Source organism: Trachypithecus francoisi, unplaced genomic scaffold, assembly GCF_009764315.1.
Source record: "Trachypithecus francoisi isolate TF-2019V2 unplaced genomic scaffold, Tfra_2.0 Lachesis_group11, whole genome shotgun sequence".
Lineage (NCBI taxonomy): Eukaryota > Metazoa > Chordata > Mammalia > Primates > Cercopithecidae > Trachypithecus > Trachypithecus francoisi.
The window spans coordinates 10,708,851-10,725,472 of record NW_022681456.1 but is presented as its reverse complement, the minus strand read 5'-3'; the positions used below and the strand labels follow the sequence as shown (position 1 = coordinate 10,725,472).

Below are 16,622 nucleotides of genomic sequence, written 5' to 3'. Positions count from 1 at the left end.
TTTGTTGTTGTTGTTGTTTTTTGAGATGAAGTCTCTCCCTCTTGTCCCCCAGGCTGGAATGCAATGGCACGACCTTAGCTCGCTGAAACCTCTGCCTCATGGGTTCAAGCGATTCTCCTGCCTTAGTCTCCCGAGTAGCTGGGATTATAGGCGCCCGCTACCACGCCTGGCTAATTTTTTTGTTTTTAATAGAGACGGAGTTTCACCATGTTGGCCAGGCTGGTCTCGAACTCCTGACCTCAAGTGATCCGCCCGCCTCAGGTGATCCGCCTGTGAGTCACTGTGCCCGGCCTTTTCTGTATTTTTTATACATTTTTTCCTATCAATGCAATTAATATTGTAAGAAACAATTTTTATATTTTAGCTCTTTTTAGAGGTTTAAACATATACTTTTCCTAAATATAATATTCTAAACTTATTTTTACAGTTTCGAGATTTCTATAGGTTACCAAGGAGACATTATATTCTTTTAAAATGTGTTTCTGGGCTTCAGTATATTTATTATATTTTTACTTCAACAAATGTTAACTGGGCCTTAGTTTATTTTGATATATCTGAGATTTTTTTCTGGCACATGAAGTTTATTGTTTTAATAAAAGTTTCAAAAGAAGTTAACAATGTTTTTGCAAATAACTTACTAGTTCTTTGTAAATAAGCTTTATCTGTAACATTACTATAATATTTGATTATTAGAATTTAAATGAGCAGGCTGTGTGTGGTGGCTCACATCTGTAATCCTAGCACTTTAGGAGACTGAGGTGGGAGCATCACTTGAGTCTAGGAGCTCGAAACCAGCCTGGATAACATAGAGAGGCCTCCAGCTCTACAAAAAATAAAAAATTAGCCAGATGTGTTGGTGTGTGTAGTCCCACCTTCTCAGGAGGCTGAGTTGGGAGGATCTCTTGGGCCTGGAGGTTGAGGCTGCAGTGAGCTGTGGTCGTGCCATTGCACTCCAGCCTGGGAAATAGATTGAGACCCTGTCTCAAAAAAAAAAAAAACTTCACATTGACTTTTTTTTTTTTTTTTTTTTTTTTGAGACGGAGCCTCGCTCTGTCACCCGGGCTGGAGTACTGTGGCCGGATCTCAGCTCACTGCAAGCTCCGCCTCCCGGGTTCACGCCATTCTCCTGCCTCAGCCTACCAGGTAGCTGGGACTACAGGCACCGCTACCTCGCCCGGCTAGTTTTTTTTTTTTTTTGTAGTTTTTAGTAGAGACGGGGTTTCACCGTGTTAGCCAGGATGGTCTCAATATCCTGACCTCGTGATCCGCCCATCTCGGCCTCCCAAAGTGCTGGGATTACAGGCTTGAGCCACCGCGCCCGGCCCCATGTGCCTTTTAAAGTAACTGATTCCTGGCCATGTGCAGTGGCTTTCACCTGTAATCCCAGCACTTTGGGAGGCTGAGGCAACTGTCTCTACTAAAAATACAAAAATTAGCTGGGCGTGGTGGTGCACGCCTGTACTCCCAGCTACTCGAGAGGCTGAGGCAGGAGAATCGCTTGCACCCTAGAGGCAGAGGTTACAATGAGCCGAGATTGCACCACTGCACTCGAGCCTGGCGGCAGAATGAGACTCCGTCTCAAAAAAAAAGAAACTGATTCTGATTTTATTTCAATAGGTACCTATTATATGCTACTTCTTACGTACGGTGGATTTTTTTGTATTACAAACCTTCAGCTTTTAAAAATTCAACAAGGTAAGTAATACATTATATTTTTATTGTTGATTTGCAGCAATATTTACTAGTTTTATTAATTTAGTAATTAGTAAAATTTTAAGTACTCTCTTTAAGCTTATTTTATCTTAATTGTATTTAGTTATAATTGAGTATACTTTTAAGTATTCAGAGTACACTTATTCTCCTCTATTAGAGCTGGGACAGTATTTGAATAAATGTAATTTTGGTATGGCCTTCAAGGAGCTTAGTTGGGGAGAAAAGCTTCAACAGTTTAGTTGGGAAAGACAAGACATTTGCTAGCACAATAATAAATGCTTTTTAATATGGTGAATGAACCTGGAAATGGAAATGGCTATGTAGTGTTAACAGTGCAGAACCAGGCGGGCGCAGTGGCTCATGCCTATAATCCTGGCATTTTGGGAGGCCAAGGCGGGCAGATCACCTGAGATTGGGAGTGCAAGACCAACCTGACCAACATGGAGAAACCCTGTCTCTACTAAAAATACAAAATTAGCCAGGCCGGGTGGCAGACACCTGTAATCCCAGCTACTCGGGAGGCTGAGGCAGGAGAATTGCTTGAACCCAGGAGGCGGAGGTGTGGTGAGCCGAGATCGCGCCATAGCACTCCAGTCTGTGCAGCAAGAGAGAAACTCTGTCTCAAAAGAAAAATATATATAGTGCAGAACAATAATGTAAAATATGTTTTAAGCTAGTAGTCTGGACCATTTATCCCTCTGAGTCAAGTAAAAGTATTTGAGGAATGGATTTCGAACAGGTATATAACATTTTATTTTATTTTATTATTTTTATTTATTTATTTATTTTTGAGATGGAGTCTCGCTCTGTTGCCTAGGCTCGAGTGCAGTGGTGCAGTATCGGCTCACTGCAACCTTCACTTCCCAGGTTCAAGTGATTCTTGTGCCTCAGTCTCCCAAGTAACTGTGATTACAGGTGCGCACAACCACACCTGGCTAATTTTTGTATTTTTACTAGAGGCGGGGTTTCACCATGTTGGCCAGGCTGGTCTCCAACTCCTCCTTGTCAAGTGATCTGCCAGTCTCGGCCTCCCAAAGTGCTGGGATTATAGGCATGAGTCACTGTGCCCAGCCTAAGTGACATTTTAAAAATATTGACTTGCCAGGGCTGTGCTAGGTCTTGGGTATATGACAAGATTGAAGATTTGTTTTCCATAGGTTAATGATGGAGCTAGAAAAGTAAGAGCTATTCCAAACAGTGAGAAGTGCAGGAGAGTTGGAGTAGGGAGAAGATCCCCTTAGTAGGAAGAGAGGTGGTGAGGGGAGGTATGGAGAGGTACTGGCTGGTCCCCTGAATCTAACATGTCGCAGTTTGCGTATTTTGGTCAGGGGCAAAACTTGATTCTCACCGATGTTCTTTGAACTAGATTGTATTTAATTTCACCTTGACACAAAAGAGGTGACTTGTATTGTTTTTATAGATTAATATTAAACATTTAGCCTGCTTTCTTTTTTAATGCAGCAATTGAGAATGTAGACTTCAGTACAGCAAAAAAGGTAAGAAAATAAATCCATAGTGTCCTCTTAAAAAAATTACATTTAATGTAAATGTAGTAGTGTCTCTATATATAATTGGTCTACTTCTTGATATTTTAGAAATTATTATGATATAACATTTTAATAACATTTCTACTTAAAAATACATTTAGGCTGGGTGCAGTGGCTCACGCCTGTAATCCCAGCACTTTGGGAGGCCGAGGGGGCGGATCACCTGAGTTTGAGACCAGCCTGACCAACATGGAGAAACCCCATCTCTACTAAAAAACACAAAATTAGCCAGGGGGTGGTGACACATGCCTGTACTCCCAGCTACTCGTGAGGCTGAGGCAGTGAATCGCTTGAACCTGGGAGGCAGAGGTTGCAGTGAGCCGAGATTGTGCCACTGCACTCCAGCCTGGGCAATAAGAGCAAAACTCTGTCGCAAAAAAAAAAAAAGATTTATAACTGATTGATATAAACTGATTTTAGTGATTTTGTGGAGCATAAATATGTGTTATATATATGACATTCTTGTTGTTTTTAATTTTGCAGTTACAAGGACAAATCAAGTCCAGTTTTATTTCTACTGAAAATTATCATACCCTTGGTTGTCTCGGTCTTGTGGCTGGAGATTTAGCAAGTGAAGTTCCTGTGATAATTGGGGTAATTGTTTTTATAAAGTTTTGTTTTTTGTTGCCTAAAGCGTTTTCTCACAAAAATGTTATTGTTTTGGTTAAATTGCAAAATAATGTGTAACATATAACTGAAACAAGGAAATTATAATATTAAGGTAATTAAAAATAACTCAATAAATAAATTTCTGTCTTGGAAAAAATATTGCATCTTTTCTTTACCTAATCTTTACCTGAAGTATAGCATTTTTTTTCAATTATGAGAGCAGACAAAAACGATAGAAAACAAAACCAAAAATTCCATTGTTACAGTACCCGTGACTTTGTCACTGGTGGAAAAACAGCACATTATTGCAGCTATCTTGAAATAAATATTTAGACACCACTACTACAAAATTATGGTTATCACACTTTTTCTAATAGGAAGTGTAATTACTACTGGTGACATACTCACAGGGACTGCCGATTCTACTGCTTTTTGTTTTTTGGGGTTTTCGTGGCCTTCATTCATAAGTGAAAGAAATTCTGTTTCAGATGGAGATTAGTGAAAATAAAGATGTAAATTTTTTGCCCATCCAGCTTCACAGATCCCTTGAATCTTGAAATTCAAGTCAGGTTAAGAACCTTAGTGTTAGAGAATGGTCCTAAAAGAGTAAAGTGTCTTTGATGTAATCTCTGCCTCCTAAGTGATTCTACGTTATTCTTAGTCTTGGTTAGCTAGGCTACTTGCAAGTTTTGTTATTAGTGAAATGGGAACGTGGACAAGGATGCACATAGAAAAGCACAATTCATTCACAACCATTGGCATGTATACCTTGTGTATAATGTCTTATATCTCATGTTACATGTAAAAAGTAACATTTCATTATTGATATGCCACTTCCAATAACTGTGATCATAATTTCTTTGAATTTTGGAGGAAAATGCCTAATGTTATATTCAAAGATTAGGCAAAAACTCAATATAATTACAACATTTACAACATTTTTACTTGCCAAATTTATATATTAAGTAGTAGTCAGTTGTGTGCCATGGCATGCACCTATGGTCCCAGCTACTTGGGAAGCTGAGGCAGAAGAATTGCTTGAGCCCAGGAGTATGAGGCTGCAGTAGCTCTGATCGCACCTATGATCATGCCACTTCACTGTAGCCTGGCAACGAAGTGAGATCCTGTCTCTAAAAAAAGAAGAAACAAAAAAGAGAGAAAAGAAGCAGTCATATTTCCACATTGTGCATATCTAATTTAACATTTCACCAGGGTTTCAAATAATTTAAAATTAATATTTATGAAATTTTTTCCAATTATTTGTGGTATTTTAATGAAAATACTTATCAAAGACTGTATTTTAATCATAATCCTGGAGGAGGTCTTAAAAGTTCACTGCGTGTCTTTAGTGCTAGTTGCATAAATATGCTCATTAAATATTTGTGTGAAGGCTGGCACAGTGGCTCATGCCTATAATCCCAGCACTTTAAGAGGCTGAGGTGGGAGGATTGCTTGAGCCCAGGAGGTTGAGACCAGTCTCAGAAACATAGGGAGACCCTGTCTCTACAACAAATAGTAAATTAGCCAGGTGTGGTGATGCTCACCTGTAGTCCCAGCTACTGGGGAGGCTGAGGTGGGAGGATCGCTTGAGTCCAGGAGTTTGAGGCTGCAGTGAGCTGTGATCACTGCCCTCCAGCCTGGGCAATGGAGTGAGACCCTGTCTCAAATTAGTAAAAAAAAAAAAAGTTGTAATAACCATGAATTCCAATAGTACACTGTTTATTTCATTCTCTTCTGAAATCAAGAGAGGAACTGGAAGATGAAACCTAGTTAGAATATATAAATATATTTTAAAGTTAATAACCTATAAAACTTACATGTTTCTACTTTGAGGAAGGCTCAGGTCTAAAAATGAAATTTGCATTTGATGTGCTGTGTTCATTTTTCCAGGGAACTGGCAATTGTGCGTTCTCAAAATGGGAACCAGATTTTTCCAAGAAAGGAATGACAGTTAAGAACCTTATTGATGCAGAGATTATTAAAGGTAAAATAAGTTAATAACACTACTTTAGACAATTATTGGTGAGTTTTAATTTTTATGTCAGTGTACTTAGGCTGACATATGGGTCATTTTACCCTACCACTCTTTGGAACAAGCCAGAATAGTTTGATGGTTGTTCACATACAGGACAGTTCTTGACATGTTACAGTTGTTAGTCTTCATTTTGGGAGGTTTTACATTTTAGTAATCACCTAACAGAAATAGAGGCAGGAATAAAAGAAAATAGGACCTAGTAATTATATAGTTCTGCCTTTGTGTGAATATGTTAATTTACTATTTAGATATATGAAATATTGAAATAAAATCCTTAGACGTCTTATTTTCTCTTTTGTAGGTGCAAAGAAGTTCCAACTGATAGACAATCTACTTTTTGTTCTTGATACTGATGTATGTTTCTTGTTTGTCCTTCAGTGTTTTTACTTGATATCATGTTTCACAACAAAAATGTTGTCAGACTTACAAAGACAAGGGTTTTAGCTAGGGTAGATTGCTATCTTGTGTACTGTGGTTTATTTCAGTATATGTACCAAAAAAAGTTGATCCTGAAATGTAAATTTTTTTTTTTTTTTTTTGAAACAGAGTTTTGCTCTTGTCGCCCAGGCTGGAGCGCAGTGGTGCGATCTCGGCTCACTGCCACCTCCGCCTCCTGGGTTCAAACGATTCTTCTGCCTCAGCCTCCCGAGTAGCTGGGACTACAGGCGCCCACCACCACGCCTGGCTAATTTTTTGTATTTTTAGTAGAGACGGGGTTTCACCATGCTGGCCAGGCTGGTCTCGAACTCCGGACCTCAGGTGATCCACCCGCCTCGGCCTCCCAAAGTGCTGGGATTACAGGCATGAGCCACTGCGCCTGGCCTGAGATGTAAATTTGTAATCATTAAGACATGTAGGCTAGGTGCGGTGACTCACGCCTGTAATCCCAGCACTTTGGGAGGCTGAGGCGGGTGGATCACCTGAGGTCCGGAGTTCGAGACCAGCCTGGCCAGCATGGTGAAACCCCGTCTCTACTAAAAATACAAAAAATTAGCCAGGCGTGGTGGTGGGTGCCTGTAATCCCAGCTACTCGGGAGGCTGAGGCAGAAGAATCATTTGAACCCAGGAGGCGGAGGTGGCAGTGAGCCGAGATCGTACCACTGCGCTCCAGCCTGGGCGACAAGAGCGAAATTCTGTCTCAAAACAAAAGACATGTAAATGAAATGGCTCTATTGCAGAACATGCTGAGTTTATGGGATATTTACACTCTAACTCCTGTATGGAACTGGCCCTCTCTTCACGTAGAAGAGTTTCTTCTTACTACAGAAGCAGATTCTCCTTCGTCAGTCACATGGTATGTTATGGCTATGGCTAGTAGTCATTTCCCTTCCGTTAGCACCAGGTTTCTTGTCTGGTTTTGTTCGGATCATTTATTATGTTTACATTCGAAGCAACATTGTGAAACTGTCTGACAGAGTAAAGACCAATTTGTTGTTTGCAAAATTCACTGGGAACAGGCAATAGGAACCTTCAAGTGATTGTGTTAGAAACTGTCAGTATGGGCATAAACATGCAGAAATGGAATACAGTGTCTATTACATTTTATTTTTTATGGAAGAGTGTTACTTTAACTTAGTTTATATCTTGTAATTGGCAAAGCGTACTTTTTTAAATTGATAGATAATGTATGTTTTTATTGTGTAAAAGCTTACTTGAATTATTTAAAGCTGCTTTTCTTTTTTAGGCAAGGAATTACAAATCTCAAATTAATAGTTCTGACATCTACAGCTAATAAGAAGGTATTGGAAAATTTTATTTCGTGCTTGTCTATATTATGTGTCAGAAAAAGCATTAGCGAATATAAAAGTAGATGTTAAATAATGCAGCATATGGCCGGGCGCGGTGGCTCAAGCCTGTAATCCCAGCACTTTGGGAGGCTGAGACAGGCGGATCACGAGGTCAGCAGATCGAGACCATCCTGGCTAACATGGTGAAACCCCGTCTCTACCAAAAAATACAAAAAAAAAACTAGCCGGGCGAGGTGGCGGGCGCCTGTAGTCCCAGCTACTTGGGAGGCTGAGGCAGGAGAATGGCGTGAACCCGGGAGGTGGAGCTTGCAGTGAGCTGAGATCCGGCCACTGCACTCCAGCCTGGGCGACAGAGCGAGACTCCGTCTCAAAAAAAAAAAAAAAAAAAAAAAAAAATAATAATAATAATAATACAGCATATTAGCTCTTAGTTCACAAGAAACTTAACAATCAGAATAATCCTGCAGAACTCTTTTTTTCCCCATTTAAAGTAAAAAGCTATAAATCTTGTCTCCATATTTTAAATGGAGCACTTCAGGAACCAAAAATGCCCATAGGAAAGTGTTTATTTTATTTTATTATTTTTTTTTGAGATGGGGTCTTGCACTGTCCCCCTGGCTGCAGTGCTATGGCACAATCTCGGCTCACTGCAACCCCCCGCCTCCTGGGTTCAAACAATTCTCCTACTTCAGCCTCCCAAGTAGCTGGGATTACAGGCGCCTGCCACCACACCAAGCTAATTTTTGTATTTTTAGTAGAGGCAGGGTTTCGCCATTTTGACAAACTTGTCTCTATCTCCTGACCTCGTGATTTGCCCACTTCAGCCTCCCAAAGTGCTAGGATTACAGGTGTGAGCCACTGCGCCTGGCTCCAAGAAAGTGTTTATTAGAGTGACTCTTACGTAGTTCTGGCACTGAGGAATTACATTCACCTTAAATACATACTGTAGAATGGACTTCAGGTATATGTATGGATTTTCATTCAACATATTTGGAATATGGGGTAGAACATCATTTCATATGTAACATTTAAGTCATACAGTAACAAGCTGGGTGCGGTGGCTCATACCTGTAATCCCGGCACTTTGGGAGGCCAAGGTGGGTGGATCACCTGAGGTCAGGAGTTTGAGACCAGCCTGGACAACATGGTGAAACCCAGTCTCTACTAAAAATACAAAAAATTAGCCAGGCGTGGTGGCACGCACCTGTAATCCCAGTTACTCGAGAGGCTGAGACAGGAGAATCACTGGAACCCTGGAGGCAGAGGTTGCAGTAAGCCGAGAGCGAGCCATTGTACTCCAGGCTGGGCAACAAGAGCGAAACTCCATCTCAAAAAAAGTAAAATAAAATAAGTCATACAGTAACAGACTTACTTATAAATGCTTATTTTTTGCATTTAACTTTGTACCGTGTGTTTTATTTATTTATTTATTTATTTAGAGACAGTCTCACTCTTTCACCCAGACTGGAGTGCAGTGGTGCAATCTCGGCTTACCGCAACGTCTTCCTCCCGGGTTCAAGCAATTCTCCTGCCTCAGCCTCCCAAGTAGCTGGGATTACAGACGTGCACCACTACGTTCCAGCTAAATTTTTTGGTATTTTTTGGTAGAGATGGGGTTTCACCATGTTGGCTAGGCTGGTCTCCAACTCCTGACCTCAAGTGATCCACCCGTCTCGGCCTCCGAAAGTGCTGGGATTATAGGCATGAGCCACCACGCCCAGCCACTCCCATGTGTTTTAATCTGCTCTTAGTTGTGAAGTGCTATTTTGTGCTTGCAGGTTTAAATTGATCTGCTAAATTAATTGCTCTGCTGTTTTTCTTAGATGAAAAACCTCATGGTTTATTCATCACCTACAATGGAAATACTATATTCTTTGGAAGTGTCTAGTGTTTCTTCTCTGGTCCAAACAGGAATTAGCACAGTAAGTTTATTTGCATTTTAAACTATTCTTTTAACTATTTTTTTCTTTATCCAGTATCTAATCAGGGATCATTAAAAGCCTTAATAATTAAGGTAAGCATTAGTGGAACCTAGTGGAAACCTGGATAAATTTCAGGTTTATAACTATATTTATTAATAGAGATCCTCGAATATACTTACTTGATAGTCTAAGGTGAGTCATCGTATTAAAAAAGAGAAAAAAAAAAACATCAGTCATCTGCTTATTCTTCTTTCTTGTGTTGCTATAGGAAGTATAGATGATAATGGGAGATGGAGACTATTGCTGTTACATATTTATGTAACTAATTTTTATATTTATGTAACTAATTTACATATTTTAAAAATATTTTACCACGTTTGTTTAATTTCTTTTTACACAAACACTATAGTTTTCCAAACTTTGGAAGTTACTTGTAGACATCATGACCTGTCATGCCTAAATCTTCAGCAGGTATCTTCTAAAAATAAGGGCATTCTTCTACAATGCAATTATCATGCTCAGAAAATGTAACATAAATACATTACTATTTATTATAAACTCTTCTAGGTTCAAATTTTACCAATTGGGCCAGTTACTTTAAAGCTATTTTGTTTTTCCTTATTCATGATCTAATCAAGGATCACTCATCAAATTTAGTTCTCTGTGTGTTTTTGTTGTTGTTGTTGAGACAGGGTCTTGCTCTGTTGCCCAAGTTGTAGTACAGTCGCTCAATCATAGCTCACTACAGCCGCCAACTCCTGCGCTCAAGTGATCCTCCTGCCTCAGCCTCCTGAGTAGCTGGGACTACAGGTGTGCACCACCACCTGGCTAATTTGTATATTTTTTGTAGAGAGGGGGTCTCACTATGTTTCCTGGGTTAGACTCAAGCTCCTGAGCTCAAGTGAGCTTCCTGACTCAGCTCCCCAAAGTGCTGGGATTACACGTGTGAGCCGTTTGCATCCGGTCCATTTTTTGTCTTTTAAGACATTGACATTTTTGAAGAGTCCCAACCCTGTGGTTTTGCAGAATGTTTCTCTATTTGGATTTGATTGTTTCATCATGATTAGATTCATGTTAAACTTTGTTGGCACGAATACTGCGCAGGTAACACTATTTTCTAACTACATCACATTAAGGGGCTCAGGGTATCCATTTGTCCTGTTATGGGTGATTTTAAATGTGATCATTTGGTTAAGGCAGTTCTGTCAGATTTCTCCATTTATAAAGTGTTTTTCCCTTAATAGTAAGTAACCTGTGTGATATTATTTTGAGTCTATGGGATTTATCTTTCCTAGCCATTTTTTTCCCAGTGTTTGTTTTTTTTTTTCCTTAAATTTTTGTGGCTACATAGTAGGTATATATATTTATGGGATACCCAGTTGTTTTAAAATCCCTTGATGGATAATTCGTGCCTGAATTATCAGTAGTTACTCTAGTAATTATAAAATGCATTGCTCTTATATTGGAATTCTAATCATGTTTTTGTTGTTATTGTAGGATACCATATACCTTTTAGAAGGAGTTTGCAAAAATGATCCAAAGTAGGTCATGTTTTATCATGTTAAGTAATAGTTACATTATATTTTATATATTAATATTAAAAGACAAGTGCATTTATAGTGAAAATTTTTTCCAGATTGTCTGAAGACTCAGTCTCTGTGTTAGTACTCAGATGTCTTACAGAAGCTTTACCAGAAAACAGGTAGCTTTTCATTTTTTTTAAGCTTTACCCTTTAGTGAATAACTTAAATTCCCTGACTAATAAGCATTTAACAAAATTTCTTTTCCATCTTATCAGATTGAGTCGGTTACTTCACAAACACAGATTTGCTGAAGCTGAGAGTTTTGCCATTCAGTTTGGACTGGATGTTGAGGTAATCATTCATGTATTCATTTGTTTACCAAACAAGCATTTCGTCATGTTCTAGAGGCTGAGGGGACAGACATGTAATACATAATTGGAATTTAGTGTGATTAAGGCTGTAATAAAGATATGACTGAAGTTGATTAGAGATTCAGAGGAAAGAGTGACCCATAGTGGGGCAGAAAAATGTTACTGAGGAGATCGTTTTCAGGTCAGGTCTTTTTTTTTTTTTTTTTTTTTTTTTTTTTTGAGATGGAGTCTTGCTCTACTGCCTAGACTGGAGTGCAGTGGTGCAGTCTCAGCTCACTGCAACCTCCGCCTCCTGGGTTCAAGCGATTCTCCTGCCTCAGCCTCCCGAGTAGCTGGGATTACAGGCATGCACCACCATGCCCAGTTAATTTTTGTATTTTTAGTAAAGATGGGGTTTCACCATGTTGGCCAGGCTGGCCTTGAACTCCTAACTTCGTGATCTGCCTGCCTTGGTCTCCCAGAGTGCTGGGATTACAGGTGTGAGCCACTGGACCTGGCCTCAGGTCAGGTCTTGAAGGTGTTCCAGACAGACCGGGGAGGGGAAGGGATTCTGGGTACAAGGTCAGCGTGGATAGAATGAGGGGGTCTTGTGATGCTTCAGGAACTCCTACTGATTAGGTGGGACTAGAATGTAGGTTATATGGGCAGCAGAGAAAAAGAAGATGATGATGCAGAAGTAGGGACCTCTGTCACCCAGGCTGGAGTACAGTGGGGCGATCACAGCTTACCACAGCCTTGACCTTCCGGGCTCAAGTGATTCTCCTGCCTCAGCCTCCCAAGCGGCTGGGATTATAGGTGCATACCACCATAACCAACTAATTTTTAAATTTTTTGTCGAGGCAAGGTTCATTGCCCTGAACGAGGGCAATGAAGTACAGATATAGGTGAGAGAGAAGGCTGATAAGAATATAGGCCGGGTGTGGTGGCTCACTCCTTTAATTCCAGCACTTTGGGAGGCTGAGGCAGGTGGATAACCTGAGGTCAGGAGTTCAAGACCAGCCTGGGCAATATGGCGAATCCTAAAAATACTACACTGACAATACAAAAATTAGCCAGGTGTGATGGCACATGCCTGTAGTCCCAGCTACTCGGGAGGCTGAGGCAGGAGAATCGCTTGAAACCAGGAGGTGGAGGTTACAGTGAGCCAAGATCACACCACTGCACTCTATCCTGGGCAACACAGCAAGACTCTGTCTCAGAAAAAAAAAAAAAAGAGAGAGAAAGGAATATAGTGGGTAGAATCAGCAGGACTTAGTAATCAAATGGAAGGAAGGGCTGGGGACTTGAGGTTGACTTGCTGGACTCTGGCTCAGCATACACATTGAGTGACGATGGCATGACCTGAAATGAGGCGTATGTGTGGAAGAGCAGGTTAGGGATAAAAGATGAAAAGTTCTGCTTTATGAAAATTGGATGTGAGCTGAGCACAGTGGTGCATGCTTGTAGTTCTAGCTGCTCAGGAGGCTGAGGCAGGAGGATTGCTTGAGCCCAGGTGTTTCAGGCTATAGTGCAATAAGATTGGCCTGTTAATAACCACTGCACCCCAGCCTGGGCATCATAGTGAGCCTCCTATCTCTAAATTAAAAAAAAAAAAAGTGGATGTGAAGGGTCTGGTGAAATAGGGATGTCTGGTGGAAGGTGGAGGAGTGACCTACGCTACCTCTAAAGGTAGGAGACACCAGTGTAATGGCTCAGACGACTTCAGCAAATGCAGAGTGAAAAGACATCTGAGGATGTGATGTGGGGGCAAATAGCATATGAGGAATGGAGGAGGAAGGGCTGTACATATATTTGGGAAGAAATAAGGGAGGAAAACTGTTAAGAATGTATGATTATGGAATCCAAGGAAGCAGTAAGTTTTATATGTATTGGGGAGTGATCAGCAGTTTCAAATACTACAGAGAAGATCAAGTGTAAAAGCTGAAAAATGTCTGGAGAACACAGCAATTAGGTCATTGATAATCCTTGAAAAGTCAGTTTTGGGAGAAGTAATAAAAGAGAAAGCCTTATTGTAGTTGGTTAAAGAATTCATATTTACTAAGTGGGTGCTTGGTACTCATGTGCTTGTTTTAAAAATATAATGGTTTAAAACATACAGAATACTTCCTTAAAAATATATATTATATATATATATTTGTGTTTTTTGTAGAGACAGAGTTTTACCATGTTGGCCAGGCTGGTCTTGAACTCGTGACTGCAAGTGATCCACCTGCCTTAGCCTCCCAAGGTGCTGGGATTACAGGCATGAGCCACTGCACCTGGCCAAAAAATTTATATTTATTTATATATATATATTTTGTAAAGACAGAGTCTTGCTATGTTGCCCAGGCTGGTTTTGAACTCCTGACCTCAAGTGATCCTCCCTCGGCCTCCCAAAGTGCTGGGATTACAGGCGTGAGACACCATACCTAGCAAGAATAATTCTGTGTATTGTTTAGAAATGCATACAAGTTAAGAGACAAAGTAATTAATGGAATAAGTACTAAATACAAGAATAACATATACTTCTGCTTGGGGGAAGGAGGATGATGTATTTGGAAAGACGACAGTAGGATCTGAAACTATTGGTAACATCTGCTTTATTTTTTAAGCTAAAGGTGATGAGTACATTATTATTATAGTATTTATAATTTACATTATTACCTTTTTGAACATCTGAAAGATTTTAGAAGTAATATTTAAAAAGAGAGAACAGAGCAATAAAACCAAACCAAAACAGAAAATCCATGAAAGAAATGAGGGAAATATTCATGAATGAAACTACTCTGGCCGGGCGCGGTGGCTCAAGCCTGTAATCCCAGCACTTTGGGAGGCCGAGACGGGCGGATCACGAGGTCAGGAGATCGAGACCATCCTGGCTAACATGGTGAAACTCCGTCTCTACTAAAAATAGAAAAACTAGCCGGCGAGGTGGCGGGCGCCTGTAGTCCAGCTACTCGGGAGGCTGAGGCAGGAGAATGGCGTAAACCCGGGAGGTGGAGCTTGCAGTGAGCTGAGATCTGGCCACTGCACTCCAGTCCGGGCGACAGAGCGAGACTCTGCCTCCAAAAAAAAAAAAAAAAAGAAAGAGAGTCCCTGTCAAAGTTGGTATTGTGTCCATTGGAAACAGAACCTGAAATCTGAGTATTTCTCACTCTAACCTTTAAAGAACTTTTAGTAGGCTTAGAAAATTGGTTGTCTTTAAAAACCAGCTTCATGAGCTTGGTGAGTGTGGTGGTGTGTGCCTGTAGTCCCAGCTACTTGAGATGCTGAGGCAAGAGAATTGCTCGAGCCTGGGAGTTCCAGGCTGCAGTGAGCTGTGATTACACCACTGCATTTTAGCCTGAGTGACAGAGCGAGACCTTGTGTCTAAACAGACAAACGAAATCGGCTCTGTCACTTTTGGACTGCATAATTTCAGACACATTACTTAACCTTTCTTGGGTCTCAGTTTTCTTGTTTGTAAAATGGGAATATTAGTACTTACCCTATAGTGTCATGATGACATGTAAATGCTTACTTCTTAGATTATGATAATTTAAAAAGACAATTCATATAAATCTCTTTCTTCGGTTAATAAATAATTGTGTATACTTGGCTGGGTACAGTGGCTCACCTTTGTAATCCCAAACTTTGGGAGGTCAAGGTGGGTGGATTACTTGAGGCCAGGAGTTTAAGACCATCCTGGCCCATATCGCAAAACCCTGTCTCTACTAAAAATACAAATATTAGCTGAGCATGGTGGTAGATGCCTGTTGTTCCAGTTGCTCTGGAGGCTGAAGCAGGTGAATCGCTTGAATCAGAAGGCGGAGGTTGCAGTGAGCCGAGAATGCACTAGTGCATTCCAGCCTGGGTGACACAGCAAGACTCTGTCTCAAGAATAAAAATAAGGGCTGGGCGCGGTGGCTCACGCCTGTAATCCCAGCACTTTGGGAGGCCGAGGCAGGCAGATCACGAGGTCGGGAGATCGAGACCATCCTGGCTAAAACGGTGAAACTCCGTTCTCTACTAAAAATACAAAAAATTAGCTAGGGGTGGTGGCAGGCACCTGTAGTAGCAGCTACTCAGGAGGCTGAGGCAGGAGAATCGCTTGAACCAGGGAGGCACAGGTTGCAGTGAGCCGATATCCCGCTGCTGCGCTCCAGCCTGGGCAACAGAGCGAGACTCCATCTCAAAAAAATAAATAAAAAGAAAAAGAAAAACAAGAATAATTGTATATACTTTCGATGTGCAATATGGTGATTTTATACATATACATTGTGCAGTGATTAAATCAAGCTAATTAACATAACTGTCACCTCACTTATCTTTTTTTCTGGTGAGAACATTTAAAACCTACTCTTTTAGCAATTTTTTTTTTTTTGAGACAGAGTCTTGCTTTGTCTTCCAAACGAGTGCAGTGGTGCAATTTTGGCTCACTACAACCTCCACCTCCCAGGTTCATGTGATTCTTGTGCCTCGGCCTCCTGAGTAGCTGGGATTACAGATGCGCACCACCATGCCTGGCTAATATTTTGTATTTTTAGTAGAGACGGGGTTTTGCCATGTTGCTCAAGCTGGTCTTGAACTCCTGAGCTCAGGCAGTCCACCTGCCTCGGCCTCCCAAAATGCAAGCATTACAGATGTGAGCCACCACGCCTGGCTCTTTTAGCAATTTTAAAATATACATTATTACTAACTACAGTCATCATAGACCTCTGAAACTCATTCTTCCTTCTAACTGAAGCTTTGCAGCCTTGGAACAACATCTCTGACACCTCTGTATCCCCTTCCCCTGGGCTCTAGTTATCAACATTCTACTCTCTAGTTTTTTTTTTTTCTTTTTTTTGAGGTGGAGTCTCGCTCTGTTGTGCAGTGGCACAATCTCTGCTCACTGCAACCTCCGCCTTTCAGGTTCAAGTAATTCTGCCTCAGCCTCCCAAGTAGCTGGGATTACAGGCGCCCACTATCATACGCGGCTAAGTTTTGTATTTTTAGTAGAGACGGGGTTTCACCATATTGGCCAGGCTGGTCTCAAACTCCTGACCTCAAATAATCCTCTTGCCTCAACCTCCCAAAGTGCTGGGATTGTAGGCGTGAGCCACCATGCCCAGCCTGTACTCTCTACTTTTATGAGTTTGACTATTTTAAGATTTCACATGTGAGATCATATAGTATTTTTTTTATTGTGTCTGA

General features: G+C 40.8%; 1 protein-coding gene across 1 annotated transcript in view; it reads left to right on the top strand.

Moving 5' to 3' along the window:
* Positions 1-16,622, top strand: part of KNTC1 (kinetochore associated 1) — a 106,232-nt gene that overhangs the window by 14,701 nt on the left and 74,909 nt on the right. Inside the window, exons 6-16 of the mRNA XM_033220274.1 lie at positions 1,618-1,695; positions 3,175-3,209; positions 3,744-3,854; positions 5,760-5,853; positions 6,206-6,258; positions 7,083-7,198; positions 7,589-7,643; positions 9,476-9,574; positions 11,072-11,115; positions 11,211-11,276; positions 11,373-11,448. Coding sequence (XP_033076165.1) covers positions 1,618-1,695; positions 3,175-3,209; positions 3,744-3,854; positions 5,760-5,853; positions 6,206-6,258; positions 7,083-7,198; positions 7,589-7,643; positions 9,476-9,574; positions 11,072-11,115; positions 11,211-11,276; positions 11,373-11,448 — 827 coding nt within the window. The remainder of the gene's footprint in view (positions 1-1,617; positions 1,696-3,174; positions 3,210-3,743; positions 3,855-5,759; positions 5,854-6,205; positions 6,259-7,082; positions 7,199-7,588; positions 7,644-9,475; positions 9,575-11,071; positions 11,116-11,210; positions 11,277-11,372; positions 11,449-16,622) is intronic.